At 39.6% G+C, this 24,727-nt stretch overlaps 1 protein-coding gene across 2 annotated transcripts in view; it reads left to right on the forward strand.

Annotated features, from left to right (window-relative positions):
* Positions 1-23,448, forward strand: part of Topaz1 (testis and ovary specific TOPAZ 1) — an 80,352-nt gene extending 56,904 nt beyond the window's left edge. For both annotated transcript variants that reach the window (XM_057768839.1, XM_057768840.1), the window contains 3 exons: positions 19,243-19,446; positions 20,905-21,088; positions 23,229-23,448. In XM_057768839.1, coding sequence (XP_057624822.1) covers positions 19,243-19,446; positions 20,905-21,088; positions 23,229-23,448 — 608 coding nt within the window. The remainder of the gene's footprint in view (positions 1-19,242; positions 19,447-20,904; positions 21,089-23,228) is intronic.
* Positions 23,449-24,727: the final 1,279 nt, after the last annotated feature.

Raw genomic sequence — 24,727 nt, forward strand, 5'->3', positions numbered from 1 at the left:
AAACCAAATCTTTATCTGTTTTGATGGTATTCATAGCTTTCCTTCTCCTGTGGAAATAAGAGCAAAACCCCTTTCCCAACGTAGCACATCTCCTGGTTTCCATTCTGAGGTAAACACATCGTTGAAATACACTAGCTGATTTTATTCAGAAGTTTTTTTTCTATTATCCAATGTCTCTCTGCTTCTGTTGTTCCTTTATCATTAGTATTAAGAAAAGTAAAAGTTAACAAAGCATTATGCAGTCTATTTCTGGGGGTCTTTTTATTCTTTCAGTTTGTTTAACATACGCTTTATAGTTCAATTTGATCTTTCTCTAACTGCCTGACCTGTAGGATTGTGTGGAATACCTGTGATATGCTTTATATTATAATAAGCAAAAAAAATGTTTCATTTTCTTAGAGACATATGCTGGACCATTGTTTTTACTTGTGCAGGTATACTCTCACAACTAGCCATAACTTCTATAAAATGTGTGATTACCAAATCAGCCTTTACTGAACTCAAAGCGGTTGCACATTGGAAACTTAAATAGATGTCAGTGGTGTGGTTGGTGTACATATTTTCATTTTCCAATTTCTACAAAGTGGAACACATGCATGTACCAGGTTTCATTCCTTCGAGTACCCTTTGGGTTACTTCTTGCAGGTAGTGTTGTTTGGTTATATAAAGAACAAGAAGAACATCTCCTTATAATCTCCTTAGCTTGTTGCCATGTAATAGAAAAGTCCTTTTTAAACCTTTACTATTGACATGGTGTTTTTTTGTGAAATTCTGAGGCCTTCAACAGATTTCCAATCAATATCAATTTCTGCATTACCTTGTGCTAGAGTACCTGGCAGGCAATTATGGGATCAGATTGTGTTGTATATATGAAACAGGGCCTATTCCTCATTATATCTTGAACTTGAATAAATAATTAAGTCAATTCTGTATCATCTGGTATAAATTCAACTGTTTCGATGTGCAGAACAACTCTTTCTGCATATTGCGAATGAGTAACTATATTGAGAGGTTCTTTAAAATTGCTTAGTATGAGAATAGCATATAATTCTGCCTTCTGGACAGAATTATAAGGGTTTTGTTCCACCTTACTTTAATTTTCTGATTTGTAACCTGCCTTTCCTGATTTATTTGCATCAGTACAGAATGTATGGGCTCCGGTTATTGGTGTGTCATGTACAATGTGGGGAAGGATCTAATTAGCTCTCTTTATAAGGTTAGTTCTGTCGCTTTGGGGATAGTTGTTAATATTTTAATTGATTTTTTATTGAGCTCTAAATTTTTTTCTGCTTCCCTCCCTGCGTCTCCCATCCCCTAAAACTCTCTCCCAAGGTAACCATGTTCCCAATTTACTCATGAGATCTTGTATTTTTCTACTTCCCATGTAGATTAGACCTATATATGTCTCTCTTAGGGTCCTCATTTGTTGTCCAGGTTCTCTGGTATTGTGGTTTGTGGGCTGGTTTTCTTTGCTTTATGTTTGAAAACCACCTACGAGTGAGTACATGTGATAGTTGTCTTTCTGAGTCTGGGTTACCTCACTCAAAATAATGTTTTCTGGCTCCATTAATTTGCCTGCAAAATTCAAGATGTCGTTATTTTTTTCTGCTGTGTAGTACTCCATGGTGTAAATGTACCACATTTTCCTTATTCATTCTTTGGTCAAGAGGCATTTAGGTTGTTTCCAGGTTCTGGCTATAACAAACAATGCTGCTATGAACATGGTTGAGCACATGTCCTTGTTACACGATTGAGCATCCTTTGGATATATACCCAAAAGTAGTATTACTGGGTCCTGAGGAAGGTTGTTTCCTAATTTTCTGATAAATCGCCACACTGACATCCAAAGAGGCTGTACCAGCTTGCATTCCCACTAGCAATGCAGGAGTGTTCCCTTTTCCCCACAACCTCTCCAGCATAAGTTGTCATCAGTGTTTTTGATCTTGGCCATTCTTACAGGTGTAAGATGGAATCTCAGAGTTGTTTTGATTTGCATTTCTCTGATGACTAAGGATGTTGAACATTTCCTTAAGTGTCTTTCAGCCATTTTAGATTCCTCTGTTGAGAGTTCTCTGTTTAGGTCTGTACTCCATTTTTTTAATTGGATTATGTGTTCTTGTGATGACCAATTTCTTGAGTTCTTTGTATATTTTGGAGATCAGCCCTTTGTCTGATATGGGGTTAGTGAAGATCTTTTCTCACGCTGTAAGTTTTGTCTTGTTGAGCATTCCTTCACTTTACAGAAGCTTTTTAGTTTTAAGAGGTCCCATATATTAATTGTTTCTCTCAGTGTCTGTGCTGCTGGGGTTATATTTACGAAGTGGTCTCCTGTGCCACTGCGTTCAAATGTATTTCCCACTTTCTCTTTTATAAGGTTCAGTGTGGCTGGACTTATGTTGAGGTATTTGATCCATTTGGACTTCAGTTTTGTGCATGGTGATAGATATGAATCTATTTTCATTCGTCTACATGTTTATATCCAGTTATGCCAGCACCATTTGTTAAATATGCTTTCATTTTAACATTTTGTATTTTTAGCTTCATTATCAAAATTGAGGTGTTCAAAGGTGTGTGGATTAATATATTTGATTTGTATTTGATAATATATTTGATTCGGTTCCATTGGTCCTCCTGTCTCTTTTTATGCCAGTACCAGGTTGTTTTCAGTACTGTAGCTCTGCAGTAGAGTTTGAAGTCAGGGATTGTGATGCCTCCAGAAGTTCTTTGTTGCACAGGATTGTTTTGGCTATCCTGGGTTTTTTGCTTTTCCAAATGAAGTTGAGTACTGTTCTTTCAAGGTCTTTGAAGAGTTTTGCTGGGATTTTGATAGGCATTGCATTGAATCTGTAGATTGCTTTTGGTAAGATTGCCATTTTTAATTCTATCTACCCAAGAGCATGGGAGATCTTTCCACTTTCTGGTGTCTTCTTCAATTACTTTCTTCAAAGATTTAAAGTTCTTGTCATACAAGTCTTCCACTTGTTTGGTCAGAGTTACTCCAAGATATTTTATGCTATTTGTGGCTATTATGAAGGGTGATGTTTCTCTGATTTCTTTCTTGGTCTATTTATCATCTGTGTACAGGAGGGCTACTGATTTTTTTTTTTTAGTTAATCTTGTATCCTGCTACATTACTGAAAGTGTTTGTGTTGTAAAAGTTCCTTGGTAGAATTTTTAGGGTTGCTTATGTAAAGCATCATATCATCAGCAAATAGTGAGAGTTTGACTTCTCCTTTTCTGGTTTGTATTCCCTTGATCTCCTTTTGGTGTCTTATTGCTCTAGCTAGGACCTCAAGAATATATTGGATATGGAAAGAGTGGACAACCTTGTCTTGTTCCTGTATTCAGTGGATCACTGGGAGTTTCCATTTAGTTTGATGTTGGCTGTTGGCTTGCTGTATATTGCCTTTATTATGTTTAGGTATGTTCCTTGCATCCCTGCTCTCTCCAAGACCTTTATCATGAAGGGATGTTGTGTTTTGTCGAAAGCTTTTTCAGCATGTAATGAGATGATCATGTGGTTTTTATTTTTCAGTTTGTTTATATGGTGGATTACATTGACAGATTTTCGTATGTTGAATCATCCCTGCATCTCTGGGATAAAACTGACTTGACCATGGTAGATGATGGTTCTGATGTGTTCTTGGATTCGATTTGCCAGTATTTTATTTAGTATTTTTGCATCAATATTCATGAGAGAGTTTGGTCTGTAATTCTCTTTCTCAGTAATATCTTTCTGTGGTTTGGATATCAGGGTAATTGTAGCCTTATAAAAAGAGTTTTGCAATGTTCCTTCTGTTTCTATTTTGTAGAATAATTTGAGGTGTATTGGTATTAGTTCTTCTTTGAAAGTCTTGTGGAATTCTGAGCTGAAACCATCTGGTCCTGGGCATTTTTTGGTTGAGAAACTTTTGATGACTGTTTCTATTTCTTCAGCAGTTATAGGTCTGCTTAATTTGCTTATCTGGCCTTGATTTAATTTTGGTGTTATTTATCCTAAAAGTTGTTTGTTTCCTTTAAGTTTTCCAATTTTGTAGTGTACAGGTTTTTGAAATATGACCTGATGTCTCTGTATTTTCTCCATGTCTGTTGTTATGTCCCTCTTTTCATTTCTGATTTTGTTCATTTTGATATTCTCTCTCTGCATTTTGGTTAGTTTGGATAAAGCTTTGTCTATTTTGTTGATTTTCTCAAAGAACCGGCTCTTTGTCTCTTTGATTCTTTGTATTGTTTTCTTTGTTTCTATTTTGTTGGTTTCAGCTCTCAATTTCATTATTTCCTGCCTTCTAGTTCTCTTGGCTGAGTTTCCTTCTTTTTGTTCTAAAGTTTTCAAATGTTCTCTTAATTCACTAGTGTGGGATTTTTCCAGCTTCTTTATGTAGGTGTTTAGTGCTATGAACTTTCCTCTTAATACTGCTTTCATTGTGTCCCATACATTTGGGTATGTTATGTGGTCATTGTAATTGAATTTTAGGAAGTCTTTAATTTCTCCCTTTATTTCTTCTTTGATCCATTGATGATTCGGGTGAGCATTGTTTAATTTCCATGTGTTTGACGACTTTCTGAAATTAGTATTGCTGTTGAATTCTAGAGTGATCTGAAAAGATACATGGGGTTATTTCAATTTTTTTTTTTATCTGTTGAGGTTGTTACTGACTATGTGGTCAGTTTTTGAGAAGGTTCCATGAGGTGCTGAGAAGAAGGTATATTCTTTTCTGTCTGTTAAGTCCATTTGAATCATAACATCTGTTAGTTCCCTTATTTCTCTGTTCATTTTTTGTCTGACTGACCTGTCCAGTGGTGAGAGTGGAGTGTTTAAGTCTCCCACTATTAGTGTGTGGGGTTTAATGTATGATTTAATCTTTAGAAGTGTTTCTTTTACATATGAGGGTGCCCTTGTATTTGGGGCATAGATGTTCAGTATTGAGATTTCCTCTTGATGGATTTTTTCCTGCGACTAATATAAAATGTCCTCCTTTGTCTCTTTTGATTGATTTTAGTTTGAAGTCTATTTTGTTAGATATTAGGATAGCTACACCAGCTTGTTTCTTAGGTCCATTTGATTGGTATATTTTTCCCAACCCTTTACTCTGAGACTATGTCTGTCTTTGAGGTTGAGATATGTTTCTTGTATGCAGAAGAAGGATGGGTTCTGTTTTTGTATCCAAACTGTTAGCCTGTGTCTTTTTATAGGTGAGTTGAGGCCATTCATATTAAGGGATATTAATGACCAATGATTGCTATCTCCTGTTAATTTAGTTTTCTTTGTTGGTGATGATAATTTGTGTGTTTTCCCCTTCTTTGGGATTTGCTGCTATGAGACCATCAATTGTCTGTGTTTTTGTTGATGTAGCCAACTTCCTTGGGTTGGAGTTGTCCTTCTAGTACTTTTTGTAGGACTGCATTTGTGGCTAGGTATTGGTTCAATCTGGTTTTGTCATGGAATATCTTGTTTTGTCCTTCTATGGTGATTGAAAGCTTCGCTGGGTATAGTAGTCTGGGCTGACATCTATGGTCTCTTAATGTTACCTGACCAGGACCTTCTGTCTTTCATTGTCTCCAATGGAAAGTCAGGTATAATTCTCTTAGGTCTACCTTTATATGTTATTTGGTCTTTTTCCTTTGCAGTTCTTACTATTCTTTCTTTACTCTGTATGTTTAGTGTTTTGATTATTATGTGGCAAGGGGACATTTTTTTTTTATCCAGTCTGTTTGTTGTTCTGTAAGCTTCTTGTATCTTCATAAGTATATCTTTCTTTAGTTTGGGAAAGTTTTCTTCTATGATTTTGTTAAATATATTTTCTGTGCTTTTTAGTTAAACTTCTTCTATACCTATTATTCTTAGGTTTGGTCTTTTCATGGTGTCTTATATTTCCTGGATATTTTGGGTTAAGCTTTTGCTAGATTTAATGTTTCTTTAACTGATGAGTCTATTTCCTCTATTGTATCTTCAGAGCTTGAGATTCTCTCTTCCATATCTTGTATTCTGCTGTTAATGCTTACGTTTGTGGTTCCTAATCATTTTCTCATGATTTCTGTTTCTAGAATTCCCTCAGCTTGTGTTTGCTTTATTGTCTCTATTTCAGTTTTCAAGTCTTGATTAGTTTCTTTCATATGTCTGACTTTTTTTGTTGTTTTTTTTTTAAGTGGTTTGCTGATATCTTCCAGTTTTTGTTTGTCTTTTCCTCCATTTCTTTGAGGGAATTTCTCATTTCCTCTTTAAGAATTTCAAACATTCTCCTGAAGTTATTTTTTAGGTCATTTTCTTCTGCTTCATCTATATTTCGTTGTTCAAGTCTTGCTGTTGTAGGGTCTTTAGGTTTTAGTGGTGTCGTGTTGTTCTTTGTGGTGTTGAGTGTATTCTCATCTTTTCTATTCATCTTTTCTTCTAATAGGTGTGGTTGGGGCTGTCTGTGATTCTGTTGATTAATCTTCTAGGTGCCAGTGAATCCAAAGCCCAGGTGGTTGTTTCTCATGGTACAGTCAGTGCCATTGTTCTAGTTCCCCCTCTGGTCACTCCGTGTTCCTGGAGGTCAGTCAGCGTTCCCAGCCTTTCCTCCACTCCCTTGGAGTTTGCTGTCTCAGGCCTGCGCTAGCCTAGGTTATCAGCTCAGACCTGTTTCTGTAAATGTCCTTGGTCTGGATTCGTTCCTTCAGAGGTCCCTAGTTTGGGGTTGGTCCTGTATAGGACTCTGGCTCTGAGCTACTCTCTCACAGGTCCCAGGCTCAGGTGGGCCCAGACCCACAGAGGGCCTGGCTCAGGCCTACTTCCTCAGGTCCCAGACTAATGCTCGGTCCCGCAGAGGTTTCTGGTTCCTGTCTATTCCCTCTGACGTACCAGGCCGATGCCCAGACCCACAGAGGGCCTGGCTCAGGCCTACTGCCTCTGAGATCCCAGACTCATGCCTGAACCTGCAGAGATCTCTGGTTCCTGCCTACTCCCTCAGAGGTCCGAGATTCAAGCCCAGACCCACAGAGGTCCTGGCTCAGGCCTAGTTCCTGGGAGGTCCTAGACTCACACCCAGACGCACAGGGGTCCTAGCTTAGGTCTACTCCCGTGAAGGTCCCAGGTTCACGTCCAGACCTCCAGCGGTCTCTGTCTCTGGCCCACTGGTTCATCAGTTGTTCCCCCTGTACCTGCTCCTGTGGAATTCACTGTCTCATATCTGCTCTGGCCCAGGTTGCTGGCTCAGTCCTGTGTCCGCAAATGTCCCTGGTCTGGATCTGCTCCCACTCCCATGGAACTCACTTCCTCAGGCCCTCTCTGGCCTAGGTAGCTGATTCAGTCTCACTCCCATGGAACTCACGCCTCAGTCCTGTGCTGCCCTAGGTCGTTGGCCCAGTCCTGCTTTTGCAAATGACCCTGGCCTGGATCTGCTCCTGTTCTCATGGAGTTTACTGCCTGAGGCCTGCTGTTACCCAGGTTGGGATAGTTGTTATTAATCTCACCCAAAAATTTTTTACAAGCTCTTTGCCAAGGTTCAGTGTCTTCCTATAATATTTTAATTTCATCATTAGTAAAAGGTACTATAATTTCTGTTGATTAACAAAGTCTCAAATTTCCTTTTATAATTAATTCAGAGATCTTTTCCACATAAGATTTTAATTTTTTACTCCATTTATGTGATAAAAAAAAAGATCCATCCTAAGATAATATCTTACTTCTGCAGTAAAATTCTTGTAGGGGAATATCTTTTTGCATTCTAAGTTGGCATTTTCAAAAGCCAGAGATTCAATAAGTACTCATCTAGCTTCTGGATCTGTTGCCCCTATCTGTACAGCTTTAGTTAATCTTTGTAAAAAAGTCATTAGAGTATTCTCTTGAGCCTTTATGACCTTGGGATATGATTCAGTTCTTATTCTGATTCTTGAATCCTGTCCCAAGCATTAGAGGCTGCTGTCTGGCATAGGGACAAGATGTGTTCATTGTAAATAGCTTGACTCTGTGCATCAGCATAATGACCCTTGCCAAGAACTTGATCTTGAGAAGACTCAAATCCTCTGGCTCTACCTTGATGTTCCAGGGCTTTAGGCTCCTCTCTCCAATAGCACTTCCACTGTAGCTGTGGCCCATCTTCTAGCACCACACAGACTAATTGAAGGCAGTCATGTGGAGTAGACTTGTTGCTTGAAGCCCATGTTGTTACCATCTCCCTAACAAATGGTGACTGCATGCCGTAAGACACTACTGCTTGTTTAGTCTCTCTTAGACCTTTTACACCTATGGGTTCCCATTTACAGTCTGTGTTTCCATTTGGGTATTGAGTATTTGCTGGCTTCTCAGAGGTAGTAACAGGTTAAGTAGCTAACACTCCTGTAAGTCATCTCTGACTCTGAGAGGTGCTGGTGATACTAAATCTTTACTGTTGTCTTTTGCCTGTGCCTCCTCTCCTTGCTTATCAGTTCTGACCAGTTCCTCAGTCGATTCAAATCTTTTTTTTTAAATATTTATTTATTTATTATGTATACAATATTTTGTCTGCATATATGCCTGAAGGCCAGAAGAGGGCGCCAGATCTCTTTACAGATGGTTGTGAGCCACCATGTGGTTGCTGGGAATTGAACTCAGGACCTTTGGAAGAGCAGGCAATGCTCTTAACCACTGAGCCATCTCTCCAGCCCCCGATTCAAATCTTTTATCACTGCCTTTTGTAAAGCCTGAATCTCTTGACCTGTGAATATTTCTAATGATTTCATCAAATCAATTAATTTATGGTTCTCATTCTGCACATGTGATCCCAAGTTTTAAAATTTTTCCATTAATGATATCTTCTCATCCTTAGATATTATTTGGATAGCATGTATGTTGCCACCCTGGAGGGATCTTCTGTGTGCTAGCTTATCATAACTCTTTAACAGATTTTGATGGTCAATTTCAACAGTATGAATCCTTTCAGATAATCTCTCAATAGCCTTTTTTTTGTTTTTGTTTTTGTTTTTCAAGACAGGGTTTCTCTGTGGTTTTGGAGCCTGTCCTGGAACTAGCTCTTGTAGACCAGGCTGGTCTCGAACTCACAGAGATCCGCCTGCCTTTGCCTCCCAAGTGCTGGGATTAAAGGCGTGCGCCATCACCACCCGGCTCTCAATAGCCTTTTGTATGGTTTCATAACCCATTGACATGGATTGAATTTTGCCTGTCAAAGTAAGGTTATCATTTTCAATAGTATGAATCGTTTCAGCTAAAGACTGTATCCTTCCTAAAAGTTTCTCATTCTTGACTCTTTATCAAACTATTTCTTTAAAGATATAATAGAAGAACAAAACTAATAGCCACCATGACACAAAAATATATGTACCAGGTAGGTAATATAGCTCTTGCAGAATTTCATCTGTAATAGAAATAAAGAGGTTGTTAAATTCTTGGATGGTGATATTGTATGCAGTCATCTTTGGGTTGGTTTACAATTTTAAATTCATTTGTTTATTTATTAATCAAATTAACTTACCTCCATTATAATTTTCAGAGAATTGCTATAGGTGTAATAATCTTGATTGGTCAGTAGGTGCCACAGTTGTGGCATTAAGGTAGGTCCTAGATCAGTACCTGAATTAACCTGAGATTTAGGATTACTAACAGATTTAGTTAATTACTTAAGAGCATCACACCCACATGTGGAGAAGGTTTGAGTCGGGCAAAATATCAAGGAACCCAGAACTTGGCAGGCAGTTGCAAGCTGTGAGGTTACTGGCTGGATTTTGGGCCAGGCATTTGTGGATCCAAGTTGGGAATGGAAGTTTGTGTTCCAGAATCAGAGCTCAGCCTGATCAGAGCAGGTTTGGCTGAAGCCAGAGAAGCTACAGAGACATTGCCACAGGACTCAGCCACTCACTAGGCAGGACCAAGCCATCGTAGGCCAGTGGGAACCTGCTAAGTGCTGCAGCAGGCCAGCCAAGCCAAACCTTGCACAGCTGCACCAGAGGGGTAGCTCAGCTGCGTGGGGTGGGAGCAGGGCCCAGCAATGGTGTGGGCACATTGGGTGCCAATTTGTTGACATACAAAAGAGTTCTGCAGTAGCCTGGAATGGAGTAAAGCAAATGTTTATTTATTTGGGGAAACCCACAGAGTAATGATCTGCAGTCCTTTGCATGTCCTGGGAGCTGAAATTGAATCCAGCAGCCAAGAGGGCCACGCAGGCTTTTCATCTGCATTTATAGTACATGAGACCACACCCAAAATAGGCGGTATCTTAAAGGCTATGGGCTGAAGGAGTCCCTGCTTCCTTCTTATTTAGACAGGAAAGGGGAGGTGATGTGGAATGCCCGTCTGTATGCTGTATATTTTATTACTATTGGTTAATGAAGAAGCTGCTTCGGCTTATGGCAGGGCAGAATAGAACTAGGTGGGAAAACCAAACAAAGAGTAGGCTGAGTAAAGGAGATGCCACATAGCTGCCAAAGGAGAAAGACAACGCCAGAACCTTTCAGGTAAGCCATAGCCTCATGGAGATACACAGATGAATAAAAATGAGTTAATTCGAGATATAAGAGTTAGGTAGGGGCTGGGCGGTGGTGGCGCACACCTTTAATCCCAGCACTCAGGAGGCAGAGGCAGGCAGATCCTGTGAGTTCGAGACCAGCCTGGTCTACAAGAGCTAGTTCCAGGACAGGCTCCAAAACCACAGAGAAACCCTGTCTCGAAAAACCAAAAAAAAAAAAAAAAAAAGAGGTAGGAACACACCTAAGCTATTGCCAAAGTATTGTAATTAATATAGTTTCTTTGTGATTATATGGGTCTGGGCAGTCAGGAAACAAATGAGCAATCTCCATTTATAAGGAACAGTTCCCCCCCCCCATTCTAACAGCTAGTAAGGAACAATTCTCTGCCTGTTCTAACAGCTAGTAAGGAACAATTCCCCACCTGCTCTAACAGCTAGAAAGGAACAATTCCCCACCTGCTGTGCTTAGCTTCTCTAGTCCAGTATTTCTTTTTTTACTTAAAAAAAATACCAATCCAAATTCCTACTCCCTCCCCTCCTCCTACATCCCTCCTTCTCCCTCCACAGACCCTTCCTCCACCCCTCCAATCCTAAGAGAGTGTCATGCACCCCGCCTTGTGGAAAGTCCAAGACCCTCCCTACTACATCTAGGTTGAGCAAGGTTTATATACAAAGGGAACAGGATCCCAAGAAGCCGGTATATGTAGTAGAGACATCCCAGTGTCACTATCAGTGGCCCCTCAGTCTCAGTTTATGAACCGCTCATGGTCTGGAATTCCTTGCTCATACTCTCACTCCTTTGACTCTTCAACTGGATCTTGGGAGCTCAAACCAGTGCTCCTATGTGGGTCACTGCCTTTGTTGTTGGACGAAGGGTCTATGGTGATATTTAAGATAATCATCAGTCTGACTACAGGGTAAGACCAGTTTAGACACTCTCTCCTCTATTGCTTGGGGTCTTACCTGGGATCATCCCTGTGGGTTCTTGGGCATTTTTCTAGGGCCAGGTATCTTGCTAGCTCCATAATGGCTCCCTCAATCAAGATATCTCTTTCCTTGCTCTCATATCTGTCCTTCCTCCATCTCGACTATCCCATTCCCTCAAGCTCTCCCCAACCCTCCTCCCCTCCTTTCTACCCCCTGCCCTCCTGCTCCCAAATTTTTGTCTGATTACAATTTCCAGGTGAGTCTATATATGTTTTCTTTGGGTTAACCTTATTACTTAGTTTCTCTAGGATCATGAACTATAGGCTTGATGCCCTTTGTTTATGACTAGAATCCACTAATGAGTAAGTACATACCATATTTGTTTTTTTTGGGGGGGGGTCTGGGTTACCTCACTCAGGATAGTGTCTTCTAATTATATCCATTTGCATGCAAAATTCAAGATGTCACTATTTTTTACCGCTGAGTAGTACTCTAATGTGTAGATGTGCCACACTTTTTTTTATCCATTCTTCAGTTGAGGGGCGTCTACATTGTTTCCAGGTTCTGGCTATTACAAATAATGCTGCTATGAACATAGTTGAACAAATGCTTTTGTAGTATGATTGAGCATCTTTTGGGTATATGCCTAAGAGTGGTATTGCTGGATCCTGAGGTAGGTTGATTCCCAGTTTTCTGAGAAACCACCACACTGATTTCCAAAGTGGTTGCACAAGTTTGCATTCCCACCAGCAATAGATGAGTGTTCCCCTTGCTCCACAACCTCTCCAGCATAAGCTATCATTAGTGTTTTTGATTTTAGCCATTCTGACAGGAGTAAGATGGTATCTCAGAGTTGTTTTGATTTGCATTTCCCTAATAGATAAGGAAGTTGAACACATCCTTAAGTGTCACGGCCACCCTCGTCCCGCAAGGATGATGCGACCACCGGAGCTCTTCTCACTGCAGTTTTATTCAGGACCTTTTTAACAATTGTAAAATCAATCTCTCTCTCTCTCTCTCTCTCTCTTTCTCTCTCTCTCTCTCTCTCTCCCTCTCCCTCTCTCCCTCTCTCTCTCTCTCCCTCTCCCTCTCTCCCTCTCTCCCTCTCTCCCTCTCTCCCTCTCTCCCTCTCCTTTCATCTCCTTTCCTCTCCTTTCCTCTCTCTTCCTCTCTCCCAGGGCAAACCTCTCCCAGCCCTTAAGTAGGCGTGGGCTACCAATCCTGGATTGCCAGGTGGGCACTGCTCATAGGTCCACACATATGCAAGCAACTGACAATCATTGCGTGATAATAGCATAAGTCAGGCCTAGTTGATATTAGGAGTTGATTATCACAGAGAGCACTCGCTTTCGGGCTCGCGGTAGCACCATCAGGTGCGACTCCACGCAGCTCTCTACACATAGCCATCAGGTGTGACTCCACACGGCTCTCTACACTTAAGTATCTTTTGGCCATTTGAAATTCTTCTGTTGAGAATTCTCTTTTTAGTTTAGTGTACCACTTTTTAATTGAGTTATTTAGAATTTTAATGTTTAATTTCTTGAGTTCTTTATATATTTTAGAGATCAGTCCTTTGTCTGATGTGGGGTTGGTGAAGATCGTTTCCCATTCAGTAGGCTGCCTTTCTATCTTATTGACTGTGTCCTTTGCTTTACAGAAGCTTCTCAGTTTCAGGAAGTCCCATTGATTTATTGTTGCTCTTATTGTCAGTGCTACTGGGGTTATATTTAGGAAGTGGTCTCCTGTGCCCATGCATTGCAAGCTACTTCCCACTTTCTCTTCTATCAGGTTCAGTGTGGTCAGATTTATATTGAGGTCTTTAATCCATTTGGACTTGAGTTTTGTGCATGGCAACAGACATGGATCTATTTTCATTCTTCTACAGTTCATTCATTCATCCAGTTATGCCAGCACCATTTGTTAAAGATGCTTTCTTTCTTCCATTGTATCTTTTTTGCTTCTTTGTAAAAAGTGGTGTTCGTAAGTGTGTGAATTTAATATCCAGGTCTTTAATTCTATTTCATTGGTCAACATCTCTGTTTTTATGCCAATACCAAGCTGTTTTCATTACTGTAGCTCTGTCATAGAGCTTGATGTCAGGGATGGTAATGCCTCCGGCAGTTCCTTTATTATACAGGATTGTTTTGGCTATCCTGGGCTTTTTGTTTTTCCATATGACGTTGAGTATTGTTCTTTCAAGATCTGTGAAGAATTGTCTTGGGATTTTGATGGGGATTGTATTGAATCTATAGTTTGCCTTCGGTAAGATTGCCATTTTTACTATGTTGATCCTTCCTATCCAAGAGTATGCAATATCTTTCCATTTTCTGGTATCTTCAATTTCTTTCTTCAAAGACTTAAAGTTCTTGTCAAATAAGTCTTTCACATCCTTTTGTAGTGTTACCCCAAGATATTTTATGTGACTTGTGGCTATTGTAAAAGGTGATGTTTCTCTGATTTCCCTCTCAGCTTCTTTATCCTTTGTGTATAGGAAGGCTACTGATTTTTTTTTTTTTGAGCTGATCTTGTATCCTGCCACTTCACTGAAGGTATTTATCAGCTGTAGGAGTTCTCCGGTAGAGTTTTTGGGGTCACTTATGTACACTATCATATCATCTACAAATAATGAAAGTTTGACTTCTTCCTTTCCAATTCTAATCCCCTTGATCTCCTTATGTTGTCTTATCGCTATTGCGAAAACTACAAGAACCATGTCAAAGAGATATAGAGAGAGTGGACAGCCTTGTCTTGTTCCTGATTTTAGTGGAATCACTTTGAGTTTCTCTCCATTTAATTTGATGTTAGCTGTCGGCTGCTGTATATTGCTTTTACTCTATTTAGATAAGACCTTGATCATGAAGGGGTGTTGAATTTTGTCAAATGCTTTTTCTGCATCTAATGAAATGATCATATGGATTTTTCTTTCAGCTTATTTATATGATGGATTACATTGATAGATTTTTGTATGTTGAATCATCCCTGCATCTCTAGGATGAAGCCTACTTGGTCATGATGGATGATTTTTTTTTTTGATGTGTTCTTGGATTCGGTTTGCCAGTATTTTATTAAGAATTTTTGCATCTGTGTTCATGAGTGAGATTGGTCTGTAAGTCTCTTTCTTGGTTGATACTTTGTGCGGTTTTGGTATCAGGGTAATTATAGCTTCATAAAAAAGAGTTTGGCAGTGAGCCTCTGTTTCTATTATGTGGAACACTTTGAGGAGTATAGGTATTAGCCCTTCTTGGAAGTTATGGTAGAAATCTGCACTTAAACCATTGGCCCTGGGATTTTTTTGGTTGGGAGGTTTTTGGTAACAGCTTCTATCTTATAGGTCTATTTAAATTGCTCACCTGGTCTTGATTTAATTTTGGTAGATGGTATCTATCTAAAATAAATTGTCCATTTCTTTACATTTTCCAATTTTGTGGAGTACAGGTTTTTGTCGTAGGACCTAATGATTCTCTGAATTTCCTCAGTGTCTGTTGTTATGTCCCCCTTTTCATTTTCTGATTTTGGTAATTTGGATGTTCTCTCTATGCCTTTTGATTAGTTTGGATAAGGGTTTGTCAATCTTGTTGATTTTCTCAAAGAACCAGCTCTTTGTTTCATTGATTCTTTGTATGGTTTTCTGTGTTTCTACTTTGTTGATTTCAAACCTCAACTTGATTATTTCCTGTCTTCTTCTCCTCCTGGGTGAGTCTGTCACTTTTTTTAAAAAAGATTTATTTATTATGTATAATACATTCTGCCTCAATGTATGCCCGCACGCCAGAGGAGGGCGCCAGATCTCAGTACAGATGGTTGTGAGCCACCATGTGGTTGCTGGGAATTGAACTCAGGACCTCTGGAAGATCAGCCAGTGCTCTTAACCTCTGAGCCATCTCTCCAACCCCCTGCCACTTTTTTTTTTTTTTTGAGCTTCTGGCATGCTGTTAGGTCACTGATGTGAGCTTTCTCTGTTTTCTTTATGTGGGTCCTTAGTGCTATGAACTTTCCTCTTAGCATTGCTTTCCTAGTATTCCATAAGTTTGGATATGTTTTGCCTTCATTTTCATTGAATTCAAAGAAGGTTTTAATTCCTTTATTTCTTCCTTGATCCAGGGGTGGTTCAGTAGTTGACTGTTCGGTTTCCATGAGTTTGTAGGCTTTCTAGGAGTAGTATTCTTGTTGAATTCTAACTTTACTTTATGGTGATCTGATAAGACACAGTGGATTACTCCAATTTTTTTGTATCTGTGAGTGTTTGCTTTGTTACCGAGAATGTGATCAATTTTAGAAGGTTCCGTGAGGTGCTGAGAAGAAGGTGTATTCTTCTATGTTTGGGTAGAATGTTTTATATATATATTTATGTGTGTGTGTGTGTGTGTGTGTGTGTGTGTGTGTGTGTGTGTGTGAAGTCCATTTGATTCATGACATCTGTTAGTTCTCTTATTTCTCTGTTAAGTTTCTGTCTGTTTGACCTGTCCATTGTCGAGAGAGGAGTGTTGAAATCTCCTACTATTAGTGTGTGGGGTTTGATATGTGATTTAAGTTTTAGTAATGTTTCTTTTACAAAATGGGTGTTTTTGTATTAGGGGCATAGATATTCAGGATTGAGACTTCCTCCTGATGAATTGTTCCTGTTATGAGTATAAAATGTCCTTCACCATCTCTTCTGATTGATTTTAGTTTGAAATCAGTTCCATTAGATATTAGGATAGCCACACCTGCTTGTTTCTTAGGTCCATTTGGTTAGAAAACCTTTTCCCAACCCTTTACTCTGAAGTAGTGTCTGTCTTTGAGGTGTTTCTTGTAAACAGCAGAATCCTGGATTCTGTCTTCATATCTATTCTCTTAACCTGTGCCTTTTTATAGGTGAATTGAGACCATTGATAATAAGTGATATTAATGACCAGTGGTTGTTCGTTCTGGTTATCTTTTGGTAGTAGTGTTTGTTTGTTTCCTTTCCTTGAGTTATGTTGGTGAGGGGTGGTATCAGAAGTCTGTGTTACTGTGGGTGTTGTTGGCTTCCTTGGGTTGAGGTTTTCCTTCTAGTACTTTCTGTAAGGCTGGGTTTGTGGATGCGTGTTGTTTAAATCTGTTTTTGTCATTGAATATCTTGTTTTCTCCTTCAATGGTAAAAGAAAGCTTTGCTGTGTACAGTAGTCTGGGCTTGCATCCATGGTCTCTCAGTGTCTGTAGCACATCTATCCAGGACCTTCTGGCTTTCATGGTTTCCATTTAGAAGTCAGGTGTGATTCTGATAGGTTTACCTTTATATGTTACTTGAACTTTTTCCTTTGCAGCTCTTAATATTCTTTCTTTATTCTGTATGTTTTGTGTTTTAATTATTATATGGTGAGGGGATTTTTTTATCAAGTCTATTTGGTGTTCTGTAAGCTTCTTGTACCTTCATAGGGATATCCTTCTTTAGACTAGGAAAGTTTTCTTCTATAATTTTTGTTGAATATATTTTCTATGCCTTTGAGCTGGAATTCTTCTCCTTCTTCTACCCCTATTAGTCTCAGGTTTGGTCTTTTCATGGTGTCCCAGATTTCCTGGATGTTTCATGTTAAGAATTTGTTGGATTTAGTGTTTTCTTTGACCAATGTGTTTATTTCCTCAATAGTATCTTCAGCACCTGAGATTCTTTCTTCTATCTCTTATATTCTGTTGGTTATACTTGTCTCTGTAGTTAGTGTTCGTTTATCCAGATTTTCCATTTCTAGAGTTCCCTCGGTTTGTTTTCTTTATTACCTCTATTTTAATCTTCAAGTTTTGAACTGTTTCCTTTACCTGTTTGATTGCTTTTTCTTGGTTTTCTTGGGTATCTTTGAGGGATTTGTTAATTTCTTCCAGCTTTCTGTTTGTCTTCTCCTCCATTTCTTTGAGGGAGTTTTTCACTACATCTTCAAAGGTCTCCATTATTTTCATAAAGTTACATTTAAAGTCATTTTCTTCTTTATCTTATGGGTTAGAATGATCAAGTCTTCCTTTTTTGTGTCCATTGGGTTCTGGTGTTAGGATGTTGGAGGAATTCTTGCATTGGCGCCTGCCCATCTCTTCCTTCAAATGAGGCCAGTAGTGTCTTGGCCTCTTGGTCCAATCCTTGATGTGGCTGTCTCTCTTAGACCACCAAGTATTGGTCTCGCAGGGTTCCAGGAAGTTCACAGGGAATGGTGGGTTGGGGGCGGGTGGATTGAGGTCTAACAGGCCAGCCCCCTGCTGGTGGCTAGGAATGCCAAGGAGACCTGGGGAAAGGGGGCCCTGGATTTTCTCCCACGTGGAGGTTTTAGGGAGTGGTGGGTCTGGAGCCACAGTGCCACTATTGACTCACCTCTTATGTCCACCAAGTATTGGTCTCCATGGAGCTAGCAGGGAACCTAGTCTAGTATTTCTTAATGAAGTCATTTTCTATAAAGTATGTTCTATGTAAGTTAAGTGTAGGTTTTAAAGATGCTTCTCTGGGTTGTTTGTCAGCAGCTCTGGTCTATATACCCTGAGCGATTGATTCTGTTTACAGTGAAGAGGACTGATCAGGACACATCTTAGTAATCTTGGAATAAATGAGTTCTCTTAAAAGTTAAAATTCAAGCTTTAAGATAAGAGGGAGTCCATGAGCAGAAGCTTTAGTCAGTAAAACTGACAAGTTCAGAAAGCAATACAAAGGATGCAGAGTGTTGCACAAATAATAAAAACCCAAAGACAGATATTGGGGCTCAGGATGAAGATCAGAAAAGCAAAGCAGCGAGCCACTAGAGAGGTCTTACCTCTACCAAGGTTCAGACAAACAAAGGGGAGATCTTGGCTCTGTGAATCCTCAGATAGAAACCAAGGCCTCTCTCCTCCAGTGTTATATTCCTCTCTAGTGCTGGCGTGCACCACCACTGCCTGGCCTCTATGGCTAACTAGTGTGGCTGCTTGGGTTAAAGTGTGTGCCCTCATTGCCTGGCCTGTATGGCTGGCTAGTGTGGCTGCTTTGCACTGATCTTCAGACAAGCTTTATTTATTAAAACACAAATAATATACCACCATAACAGAGGATGATTTAGAACCTTCCCTGGGTCACCCCATATCCCTCAACCTCATTTTCCATTGACTCGGAGATGCTGTTTGTAGCTAGCATTGCTAGAATATGTCTTCTTGATAGTGACATGTTCTTTGTCACCCCGTATGCCCTTAACATACAGTTGTGTTGATGATGGCAGAGAGGGTTTAGCGGTGAGCAGTGAGCTAGATTCCTGAAATTCATACGAGACAAACTAAAGGAGTTTGCTTTGTTTGTATACATCAGGATGAGGGGTGATGTAATAAGTTTGATGTTTAGGAAGATACTAAAGGGAAAGGGATTCATTTCCTGATAAGGCCTGGGCCACTTAAAAATTCTACAATGACATGGACCCAACAGAGCAGAAGTGTGATGGAGCTGGACGTCTCCAAGGTGACTTCTGTGCCCTGAAGTCACTAGTGGGACACCGTGAAAGGGTTTTGGTGTGTGTGTTTGTTTGTTTGTTTGTTTTAGGGTTTTTGAGTGAACATTAAGAAAAAATGTATTTGAGTCTTGAAAGCCTGAGGTCTGAGCTGTGCAAACAGAACCATGAAATTTTTCAAGACTGAAGATTCAACCTCATATGGGGACCAAATGCAGGGAAACAGGTGCAACTTCTGAAGTCTTAGTCAAGCTTCTTGCATTCTCCATTAGAAAGGAAGTAACAGTTTCACTTTTGTCAAAAGGTTTTTGTTTCTTACTTGGAGAGTATGAAAGATGATTTACTGCAGTGGCTTTGATTTCTGTAATGGGAAGAAAGCTTGGGTTGGGAGGAAGAAAGTTGAATATTAATTTCAGTCTTTCTATCATTCATCCTTTTTCATTTTATTGTATCATTTTTTTCCATTTCAGATACCGTGGAGGTTTCCCAGTATAGCCTTCTTTTTAATAAACTTCTAGATGCCTGTATAGAAAGTAACAGTCTTGGCATATCATCTTGTGTAGCAGAGTTCATGGTTTCCAAAAGCATCCCTATTGACTTTTCCTTTCTCAGGAGACTAATCACTTCCTTGGGAAGGAGTTGTTTGTGGCTCAAAGCCAGAACCCACTACAAAAGTAAGTTCCATTGAAATGTTTGAATTAATATGTTGGTTTTGACTATTTTCTAATCCAGAACTCATCTATAATATTTTCAATATGCAGAAATAATAGTACATATTCACAGGTAGAGGTCTGATAGATCTGTGCTGAGTTTTGAAAACTTTTTTTGTCCTTTGTTTACAAGTGCCATGCTTTTCTCCTAGCTTGTCATCCATTCCAGTAGAGGGCAAACAAAGAAAATTTGACCCAGTTTGACAGATCTTACAACACAGGAGTAAAAATGTTAGGTGAATTGAAATGGAAATGTTTGGGTGTCAGACATCCCAGCCACCCAACCTGAGCTAGAAGTGTTTTTAAACTCCCAGCTATGATCACCTTAACAAGTGGTAACTTTTCTTCCCAAAAAAATGGGAAAATAATTAGGTTGAAATATAAGTAATAAGTTTAAATGTTTAATGGACGTTTTGTTTTGGGGATTAGGTTTTGATTTTTAACAGGGTCTCATGGTTTATGCATGTGTGCACGCACACGTAAACATAACAGTAATTAAATAAAATTTAAATATTTAAATGTTACTGGAACATCTTTAGATATGTGTTTAGATAGAGTTCTCAGAGATTAGCATCATCATGAATGATATAGTTTAGATATGTGTTTAGATATACTTCTCAGAGATTAGCATTATCTTGAATGAAAAAAACATTTCAAGCAAAGTCAACATGCAGTTTTAATTTGATTTTGATAAACTGTAAACGATGTTACCTGTGTCCAATTGAGTGTCCTCAGAGTATTAATTATCATTTCAAATAAGCAGCCAAACAATGTAAAGTTAAGTCAAGTCTGTTCTGACCTGTGGAGTTGGTGACTGCGATGGCCATGTACAGGGTGGAGCTGCACTTGGTGTCCTGTGCTCAGCACTCGCCAGGCAGAGTAGGAACAGTAACAGCCTCAGCGTCCGAAGTGCTGAGATTAGAGGCATGTACCACCACACCTGACTACTTATTGATTATTCTGCAGTTATGTCATATACATTATTATGACTTGAGAAAATGGGCATTTGCCACAGTAAAACGCAAAGGTCATGTTTCAGAGTTCTCATAAAGAGTAGTATCTAGGGGCTGGAGAGATGGCTCAGTGGTTAAGAGCATTGCCTGCTATTTCAAAGGCTCTGAGTTCAATTCCCAGCAACGACATGGTGGCTCAAAACCATCTGTAATGAGGTCTGGTGCCCTCTTCTGGCCTGCAGACATACATACAGACAGAATATTGTATACATAATAAATAAATAAATATTTTTTTTAAAAAAAGAGTAGTATCTAATGTACCAAGATGCTCACTATCATAAAAGGTGTAATAAATATGCAAATACAAAAGTTACCCTGCCCTCTAAGTAGCTCCCAGCTGAACGCTTAAACAGTTTTAAGTCTTACCCATTGAGGTTTGGTGACGTGTGACCTGTTGTTTAATTTTTAGGTGCTCTTTCACTGGGCTGCTACCCACCACTAGAAGGGAACTTAAACCGGAAAATTCTACTGATTCCTTCTTATTTATCTGAGATTGAAATGCTTTTAGCTATTGAAATATTTCTGGTGTCTAATGCTAGCAGTATTCAGAGCCCAGGAACTTCTATACAGGTGCTGCAGATCATTTTGAAAAGGTGGGTTAATAGAACTCCACCCGCTGCATTCTGAACATAGATGTGGCTCCACACTGCTCTAGAATGCGGTGTCTGTGCCTTGTGTTTGTTTATACTCTGTGTGTTTACATGTATATACACATATATTATGAACGTGGATAACATTTAAACTGAGAAAGAACAAGAACTACTTGAAACTAAAACCCACACAAGTTAAAGGGTTGTTGATGAACTTCAGTAGCAGAGTGTAGATGCATGAGAACCAAAATAAAGGCCCAACAAGTTAACCCCAGTAAACAGACATTAATACATGTCATAAGATAGGGATCTTCTTTAAATACCAACAAATTCCTTGTGTTAAAAAGGGTCTTTATCTAAAAACTTTAACTATGAATCTCTTCTTTATTCAAGAAGGAGAAACTGCAGTCAACATCTGTAACAAAATCCCTCAGATCCAGTTGGCTCATGGCAGGTGCTCCCTGACATCTCATACTCAACCGATGAATGTGCTTTCTCCATTTGTTATAAGAGTCATTTGGCCCCGTTTGTTTGTTTGTTTGTTTGTAGACAGGATTTCTCTATATAACAGCCCTGGATGTTCTGGACCTCACTCTACAGACCAGGCTTCTCAGAGATCCGCCTGCCTCTGCCTCCCAAGTGTTGGGAATGAAGGTGTGCACCACCACACCCAGCTGTATAGCCCCTGTTTAACAAGAGGAAATCATTTTACTTGTACTTTTTTTAAAAACCCCTTTGTTCTTATTGCTCTGTTTTTAGCAGGGGATGGGCTTCCTTTCTTTGACACTGCACACTATGTGGCATGAGGTGTCTGAGTTTTATTCTTAAAAGAATTTGATTTCTTCTTGCATCCATTTCCCACACATGCAGCCTCTGTATTCATTGTTGAATGTGAGGGTAGTTGTAGTCCTAGTTCGTGACCAATGACATCCCTAGAGCTTTGATTTTTATGAAGGTCGATATGCTTTGTCTTGCTTGTGTGCTGATCCCTGCCTTGGGGTGCTAACCTCTACTGAATCTTTTTCATTTTTAAACATTGAGAATATAGCACCTATTCAGTTTTCCAATCTTTCAAACTCTAGAGTGCCTCATTTAGTTTAGGAGTCCCCAGAAAGCACTTTTGAAGGGCGAGCCAGTGTTAATTTAGGTAGAACTATTCTTAGAACTCGATGCTCACTGACCCCCAAGGTACCACGAGCAAAAAGCAAGAGCTCCCCCCAGCCAGGCGGTGGTGGCGCACGCCTTTAATCCCAGCACTCGGGAGGCAGAGGCAGGCGGATCTCTGTGAGTTCGAGACCAGCCTGGTCTACAAGAGCTAGTTCCAGGACAGGCTCCAAAACCACAGAGAAACCCTGTCTCAAAAAAACAAAAACAAAAACAAAAGAAAAGAGCCCCCCCCCCCAAAAAAAATGGCTGGGTGGTGGTGGTGCACACCTTTATTTAATCCCAGGACCCGGGAGGCAGAGGCAGGCAGATCTTTGTAAGTTCGAGGCCAGCCTGGTCGACAAGAGCTAGTTCCAAGACAGGCTCCAAAGCTACAGAGAAACCCTGTCTCAAAAAAAAAAAAAAAAAAAAAGCAAGAAAACCATAATATCACATATTTTAAATACTTTTAACTATTTCCTTTATCCAGAAGAAAAGCTACCATAAATTAAGAATTTCATGCCTCTAAACATAATCATATAATTGATGGCAGATGGAGTTTGAAAAAAATTTTAACACCTAATGAAGTACCCAAGTCAGGGCCAAAGAAAACCACACAGTCCTATAGTTGTTACTGAATGTTAGTTGCATGCTAAGTACTTGCTTGAAACTAGAAATAACTAATGCCAAGAGAAAACTAATGTGATTATTAATAATTTAAGATGTATTGCACTTATTCAGCTTAATATTTACAGTTCTTAACTTTGTAAATACAAATAGATAGGTAGCCAGCTGTGTTCTAGATCATTGTCTCTCAAACTACCCATTGCTACTGGGTCCTAATATAAAATGCCTCTCATATTGCAAACCATGGTCCGAAAAGCTTAACATCTCTGCTAAAAGACAGGATGATAGTTTGGAACCAATAAATACAAATGACTCTCCCACAGAAACCACACTGCTTCTGCTGAGAGTCTCTGCTTTTGTGCTTACTTTACAGAACTGAAGAAAGCAAACCTCAAAACAAGGATGAATACCAAGCTGCAGTAGAGAGACTGATCATGGCTGCTCGCATATCGGATCCCAAGCTTTTCATCAAGCACATGACGGTCAACATTTACAAGGAGCAGGTGTACAGTCTGGAGCAGCGCTCTGCCCTCAAGTGGTTGAAAGAGAATTTGAAGTGGGCTGGAAACATTTGGCTTTTCACTAACCATTAGTTAATAAACGTGTTGTTGTTGGTTTTTTTTTTAAGTTCAAGTAATCATTGTTGAAAATAAAAGACAATAAAAATAGCTCTCATTGTATTCAGCATTTGTATCTTATTGACACTAGAAATTATCAAATAGTTTTCAAGTAATAAATTTCATTTGCTTGCAATAGTTTTATTAACAATAAAAAGTGATTTTTAAAATTGCTTTTTTACTTAAATTTAGAAGAACCTAAGTATTAAATTCCTTTTTAATAATGTAGTTCAAAGAGTTGAGAAGCCTTCACTGAATGCAAGACCTCCCGGTGTGTGGGGGGGGGACACGACACAGAACTGGACACAACACAATGACACTGAGAGCCACCAGATACTACAAATGACTTTGCCATAGTCAGGGTTACCACTGCCACAATAAAGCACCCTTTGTTGTCTGAGGTTTCTGTCCTGCGTTGTCCTGCAGTCATTCAGTCCCAAAGAATCACACAGAGGTCTACATCTATTATAAACTGATTGGCCCAGCATCTCAGGCTCTTCTTATTAACTAATTCTTATAACTTAGATTAGCCCATAATTCTGGTCTGAGTTAGCCATGTGGCTCGGTACCTTTTCGGTGAGGCAGTCACATCTTACTTCCTTTGAGGCTGGGTCACAGACTGTGGACTTAAACTTTCCTCTTTCCAGAATTCTTGTTGCCCTGCCTCTACTTCCTGCCTGGCTACTGGCCAGTGTTCATTTAAAATACAAGTGATAGGGCACAGACCATTGTCCCACAGCAACCCACGACCAAAAGCAACTTGGAGATAAAAGGTTTATTTGACTTACACTTCCACATCATAGTCCATACCTGATGGGAGTCATGGCAGGAACCTGAAGGCAGGGGCTGATGCTACTGGCTTGTTCCCCATGGCTTGCTCAGCCTGCTTTCTTAGAGGACCGAGGACCAGCAGCCCACAATGGGCTGGGCCCTCCCCCACTGATCACTAATTGAGAAAACGCCTTACAGCTGGATATCAGAGGTATTTCCTCAGCTGAGGCTCCTTCCTCTCTCATGACTCTAGTATGTGTCAAGTTGACATAAAATTCGCCAGCACAGACTTAAAACACTAAGATTCAGAGAGCATTATACCAAATGTTTACCCTCAACAGTTTTCTTTTAGTGTCCATGACTCTTTATTAACACATATATAAAGTGGGAGCACACACCTGCCACACCCATGTGGAAGTCCAAGACAGCTTTGGGGAATTTGTTCTTTCCTTCCTTCCACCTTTATCTGCTGAGCAACCTGACC

This window comes from Chionomys nivalis, chromosome 4 (assembly GCF_950005125.1).
Source record: "Chionomys nivalis chromosome 4, mChiNiv1.1, whole genome shotgun sequence".
NCBI classification, from domain to species: domain Eukaryota; kingdom Metazoa; phylum Chordata; class Mammalia; order Rodentia; family Cricetidae; genus Chionomys; species Chionomys nivalis.